The 6,584-nt window shown below is 37.8% G+C and overlaps 1 protein-coding gene across 1 annotated transcript; it reads right to left on the bottom strand.

Annotated features, from left to right (window-relative positions):
- Positions 1 to 224: 224 nt before the first annotated feature.
- On the bottom strand, positions 225 to 2,822 carry LOC109238064. Its single transcript, XM_019404489.1, has 5 exons — positions 2,502 to 2,822; positions 2,269 to 2,347; positions 1,972 to 2,142; positions 995 to 1,150; positions 225 to 841 (listed from the first exon to the last, which is right to left on the bottom strand). Exons 1-5 carry the CDS (start codon positions 2,820 to 2,822, stop codon positions 225 to 227), a joined length of 1,344 nt encoding a protein of 447 aa, XP_019260034.1.
- Between the last annotated feature and the right edge of the window lie 3,762 nt (positions 2,823 to 6,584).

Here is a 6,584-nt window from a genome sequence, read left to right as displayed (position 1 = left end):
CACATAAACTGCCACAAAGACCACTGAATTGCCTAACTTCTTATAAAACAAGGAGTAGTCTAGCATGGAATGCATGTATCCCCTAGAACATAAGGCCTCAGTCAACTTAGCATACCACTGTCTGCTTGCCTGCTTCAATCCATACAATGACTTGTTTAGTTTGTATACCAAATTCTTGTTGTCTACTGACAGCCCTGGTGGGACTTGCATATATAATTCTTCATTCAAATCTCCATGAAAAAAGCATTATTCACATCAAGCTGAAAAATCTCCCAGTGCTTCTTTGCTGCTATGCTAATTAGTGTTCTGACAGTAGTCATCTTTACAACTGGTGAGAAAGGCTCATTATAATCTATTCCTGCCTGCTGAGTATAACTCTTAACAACTAGCCTAGCTTTGAATCTCTCTACACTGCCATCTGCCTTATGTTTGATTTTGTATACCCACCTGCAACCTATTGCCCTTTTTCCTGTGGGAAGTGGAACAAGATCCCAAGTATGGTTTGAGTAAAGTGCATCAAATTCCTGATTCATAGCCTGTTGCCAGGCAGGTATGGCCGCTGCCTCTTCATATGATTCAGGCTCACAGTCAATAGAGAGAGTCTCAAGTAAATGCTGACTATCAGTGCTCAGTGCATTGAGAGAAATAGGTTGCAATTGGGGAACATGTGTGTAAAAGGAGAAAGAAGGTGAACTATGACTATTGTCTGCTACTGGTGTCTCACCATTCATGTTGAGAGTGGGAGCTTTGCATATGTAATCTTTCAAGTAGCTAGGGAGTTTGTGGGTTCTTTGAGGTCTGTTGTGTGTTGGTCTTACAGTTTGCTCAGGTTGTGCAGAGACTGGTGAATCACTCTAAAAAGATTGGTTTTTGTCTTGGGAGTGAAAATATGGTTCAGGGGATGTGTTGGAGGTTTCATTTGAGCTGGAGGAGCTTTGGTGATTTGGTCGATATGGTGGTGCAGATTCATGAATGTTATCAATATTATCATTACCAAATGAAAGTCCAGGTGACATTAATTGTTGATTAGAATCACTTTCATTAGGACTGGGAACAGAATCAACACTATCAACATGACTCATGCTAGGACCTATATGAGGAAAAGAAAAAGGTAGATGCTCATATCTGGATGCCAAGTCAGTCTGCTTTCCTGGCAATGTAAAGGGAAAAACTGATTCATAAAAGATCACATCTCTAGAGACATGTATTTTCCTTGTGGCTAGGCTGAGGACCTTGTATCCTTTTGATCCAAAGGGGTATCATACAAATACATGGGGTGAGGTTCTTGATTCAAATTTTTCTTCGTGTGGTTTTAGGTTTGTAGGGAAACATAGACAGCCAAAACTCCTAAGATGTGAGTAGTTTGGTTTCCTCTTATATAAGACTTCAAAGGGGCATTTTCCTCTGAGGGATGTGGATGGTAGTCTGTTAATCAGGTAGGTGGAGGTTAGGATACATTCCCCCAATACCTTAGGGGTAATTTGGATTGATATAGGAGTGCTCTTGCAGTTTCCAGCAGATATTTATGTTTTCTCTCCACTATGCCATTTTGTTGTGGAGTGTAAGGGCAATTTTTCTGGTGGATGATTCCTTTGGTTTGGAAAAACATGGCTGTTTCAGCATTCACAAATTCTGAACCATTATCAGTTCTAATGGCTTTTATTGAAGTATTGAACTGGTTTTGGACCATTGCACAGAAGGCTTTTATGACATGCAAGGCATTGCTTTTGCTGGTTACTAGGTGTGTCCAAGTGCACCTGCTATAGTCATCAACCAAGGTGATGAAATACTTGTGATTGTCATGAGTTGGTGCATGATAGGGGACCCACATATCCACATGCAAGATTTCAAAAATCTTGGTTGTAGAAGTGGTTTTGTCTGGGAAGGGGAGTCTAGTTTGTTTGGCCATGGGGCATATGGTACACAGAAAAGGTTGTTTATTTGCAAAGGTTATTGGTATAGAGTTGATACCCTTTATTTTGATAAAAGGCACATGGCCCAGCCTATTATGCCACAAGAAATCCACAGAATTTTCATTAGAGACATATGCATTGTACACTGAATCTGCACCTTTATTGGATTTCAGAAAATCTTGTACACTTTTATCATCACAAACATGAGGAGAAATGGATGCACTAGGTGCTGAATTACAAGGACAAATGGAAGTGTGTACATTATTGATGTTGTGACTACCTAAGGTGATTGTATTAGGTGTGGAGTTGTGTGTGAGTTATGTGGTGGAAATCTTATCTACAACAGAAGAATTACTCTTTCCTGAACTTGAATGGTGAAGGTAGAGGCTGCCTTTAGCCTTACCAATCTCCAGAGGCCTCCTCAGTGAAAGGCCCTGTAGAAGAATACATGAGAATTTAGTTAATATAATGATGCAATCAAGTTGGACTGTCAAAGAAATGAACAAAAATTAGGTTGAACTTGAAACTAGGCACATATAGAACTCTTTTTAGGGTGAAGTGAGGACTGAGAATGACATCTCCAATTACTGTCACCTTTACTTTGTAACCATTTGGTAAAAATACTAAGAAAGGGTAAGTTAAGGTTTTGACATTACTCAGTGAGGCTTTGTTATAGGTCATATGGTTAGTAGCTCCTGAGTCAAGGATCCATGAATCAGCATTTTCCTTGAAACTTTCATAAGACTGTTTACTTGACTCAATAGAAGAATGACAAGCAGTCATACCTGCAAAATTGACAGCTCCTCCAGTCATGCTTATATTTCCAGAATTGTCTCCATTGTTTCCATTCTTAAAGGTCTCCAATATGCTCAGTAGTTGTCCATATTGCTCTTTGCTTAATTGCTGCATAGTCCTGCCCTACTCTTGATGAGTTCCTCCTTCATCTGGCATACCTGCTCCATCATTTGCTGTTTCAAATACATTTGCTGCTAGTTTCCTTCCCCTGTTTCTATTGTTGTACTTCAAATTCTGAGGGTATCCATGTAATTTATAGCATTTTTCTTTAGGGTGTCCTGGCCTCTTACAGAAATCACAGAATGGCCTAGGCCTATTCCCCATGTAGCCTCTTCCATAGCTATTGTTTCCAGTATGTTGGTTATAATTTGTCCTAAAGGTGTTGTTTCCTGGACTATTAACATTCAATGATGTGGATTCAATTACTAATTGTTGATTTTGTGGCTTAACTTCTCTTTGTTTCTCCTCTTGTATGAGAATAGAGAAAGCTTGAGCAATGCTTGGGAGAGGATTCATCATCAGTATGCTCCCTCTCACGACAGTATATACCTCATTTAGGCCCATTAAAAACTGTATCAACCTCCTATCTTGCTCAGCCTTGTGCATGTTGGCTTTAGCTCCACAGGTGCACTGGCAGCTGCACTGTGCATGTGCATTCAATGTGTTCAATTCCTCCCATAACTTCTTCATCTTTGTGTAATACCCCGTTATATCAAGGGTTCCTTGACTCAAGTCATTTATTTCCTTCTGAAGCTAATAGAGTTTTGCTCCATTAGTCTGATCATACCTCTCTTCCAACTCCTGCCACAGCTCCTTTGCATCACTCACGTATTGCAAACTATCCGCTAGATCCTTTGAAAGGGAATTTAAGATCCATGAAGTGACCATATCATCACATCGCTTCCACTGATCAAAAGTCGCATGTCCTACTGTTGGCTTCTGACACTTTCTAGTTATAAAGCCAACTTTGTTCTTTACTGAAAGAGCTCTAAGTACACCTCTTCTCCAAGACCTGTATCCTGCGCCATCAAAGGCCACAGGTACCAACACTGAACATGCACTCTCCGATGGATGCATGTAAAGGGGTTTTGATGTATCTAAATTGTCCTTCTCCACAGTGTTCTCCTTATCTCCAGCCATTGTTTGTTTAGATCGGAAATCTCAATTGATTTGACCGCGATTCAAAAATGAGGAATGGAAATTCAGCAGATACAATTGCTTCGTGAAGAACACGAGCTGAGATTATTAACAAATTTGTTGCCAATAGACGAGACGAGATTCGACTGACTATAGCAGTTTCGACTAAAAAATTTCAAGCAGTTTAGCGATTTCGAAGAAACCTAGAAATTTCAACTTAGAATTCAAGAGAGAATCGTGAATTACCTCAGAACATAAATCCTATGCTCTGATACCATGTGAATAATGAAGAATTAGTGAACAGTAGTTGAGCTCGAGCTCAACTGCCATGGCTGAAAGCCATGAAATGCAGAGAGAAAACAGAAGCTTCGAGAACTATTCAGATTTTGGGAAGATTTCACATTAAGAAAAATGAAAACAATAATCCTACTCAATTATATACTAGACGCTATATTGTACAGCTGTCACTTCACTTCTTAACCGCCTAAACGAACACCAACTACCACTAACAACCTAACTAACCAGTTGCAATAATAGCCATAGCCACAATTACAAAAATGGCCACTAGATAAATAATTACAAAACATTGCATTCTAATCTTAACAGATACGTATAGAGGGCAGAACCCCCTCATTCAACGTGGTGACATTTATTGGTTCTACACAAATTAAAGCGTAGCCCGTCTTTAGGAGCAATGAGTCGCGTTCTATTTATAAGCCATGCAAGCTGCACAAACACACTCCATGTCTCCATCCCCATGGAATCTACAAACAACAACATTAATAAGTCGTGCATCGCAGCTCCACCATCGGCACGGAGTCGATAGGTGGCTCCGCCAGTCACAACACCATTAATATCTCCCAAGCAAGAGCCTCATGACATGACTGATCAGAAACCGCCGGCACCACCCATTATCAAAGTGACACTACCCACCCCAACACTGAAATAGTCGGTATCACCACCACAACTGCCACCGCCACCGCATAACAAGGCTGCTACGTCTACAAAAGACCGACACACCAAGGTAGAAGGAAGCGAGGGCGGCCCGACAAATTTTGTGGCCTAAAACCAAAGTTTATGAGGGGCCTTAACTTTTTTTTTTAACAAAAAGTTATTCATTTATTTGAAGTTTATTTTTCTTGCTTTTTTTATATAAAAAGTTATTAATAATTTTTTATAATCAATAACTCATAATAAGTCTTTCTTAATTGATAATATAGCTAATCCATTTAACTTTTCTTGAGACATTATTAATCTTAGGTACGATATTATTAATTTTAATTTTGAAAATTTTTTTCCGCTGAAGTGACGGTAACAAGAGTTATTAACATAATTCCATAAGCAATAAAGGCATTTGAAAAAGAATCAAATCGTTTTATTGAATTGAGTGTATGAATTAAATTGTTATCTTCTAATTGTAGTATTTTCCTTCATACATTTAATTCAAAAAATAAATCTAAACCATCAATATCGAATTGATTATTATGCTTAAAGGAACATTCAAGATTAAGACAATATTTTTTCAAATTTCCATCATTTGGTGATTTTAAGTTTTACCCCTAAATAGAAAATCAAAAATATTTCATATGCTTCGAATTGTTCAAATCTATTTTTGAAGTGAAAAAAATAGTCTTGTCTACTATGTATAAAAGTAATCAACTCCAAAGGACTCTTCGAAAGATTTTGAGATTTTTTTATCAACATTCTCATCGAATTCTTACTTCCTATATATCACACGTTTCTTACAAAAATCGGGTTCAATATTCATTTCAAGTGCAATTTTCTTGGAAAAATCATAGCAATTGCAATTCCTTATTCTCTATATTTATTAAAGAAAGAAATTAAACTTTTTCACTTCAGAACTTCTTTTTAAACTTATACATAGTCTATTTAAGTATAACAAAAAATAAGGCCTCCACAAATGCGGTGCTTAAAATAGTTGTTTTACTTGCTTTATGGAAGGACCGCCCTGGAAGCAGGGGCGAAGGTACATGGTAGCAAGGGTGGTCAACTGACCACCCTTCGTCGAAAAATAATACCGTGTAATGTATATAGGTAAAATATTAGGATTTATATATGTAATACATATTGAACACCCTTGTAACAATGAAGAACCATAGCCCAGTGGCAAAGGGTGGTCAAAACTGCCTCAGGGACGCAGGATCGAACCCGCAGCTCGACATTTTTTCATTTTTGTTGCTGTACAATTCTTTTTAAAGACAGCAAAACAAACGACGTCGTTTTCTTTGTTTGACTTGCTTTATAGTATAAAATCGGGAATAAACAGATTACATATCTGTATAAAACAAAAATTGGGAATAAACAAATCTAATCCCTAAAATCAAAATCCATCTCCAATTCCTCATTCTTCACGGTCTGCATCTAAAGACTGAAAGTTCTTACTGCTCTGCTCTCTACCGACTGTCCAGATTCCAGTGTCCAAGTCCAACTCTGCAACTCCATTCTGCCATTGAAGTATTGAACTGGTTCGAATTTCGCTTCGAATCTCGTCTTTTCTTTTCCTTGTTTGCTTCAAAGTTTCAGTAAATTTCTCTGATTTTTGGTGTGATAAATATTTTTGGGACAGTACACTGGGAGTAATAAGTAATTAGTTAGCATTTATGTATATTGCTTGTTGTAAGTTCAAACACAAATTGTTGATATGTTCCTTTTGTTTATTTAATTGTTGAGGAGTAATATGTTTTAACTAGTTTATACATTCAACAGATTGAAGTTGCA

Source organism: Nicotiana attenuata, unplaced genomic scaffold (genome assembly GCF_001879085.1).
Source record: "Nicotiana attenuata strain UT unplaced genomic scaffold, NIATTr2, whole genome shotgun sequence".
Classification (NCBI taxonomy): Eukaryota; Viridiplantae; Streptophyta; class Magnoliopsida; order Solanales; family Solanaceae; genus Nicotiana; species Nicotiana attenuata.
Note: the sequence above shows the minus strand (reverse complement) of the source record. Positions and strands in the feature narration are given on the sequence as shown.

Coding starts and splice junctions, on each gene's coding strand:
- LOC109238064 (XM_019404489.1), bottom strand. CDS start 2,822: ATGCAGCAATTAAGCAAAGAGCAATATGGACAACTACTGAGCATATTG. Junction 2,143..2,268: donor CCATTCAAGTTCAGGAAAGA/GTAATTCTTCTG, acceptor CTTGTAATTCAG/CACCTAGTGCATCCATTTCT. Junction 1,151..1,971: donor GCCTTTTATCAAAATAAAGG/GTATCAACTCTA, acceptor TTACATTGCCAG/GAAAGCAGACTGACTTGGCA.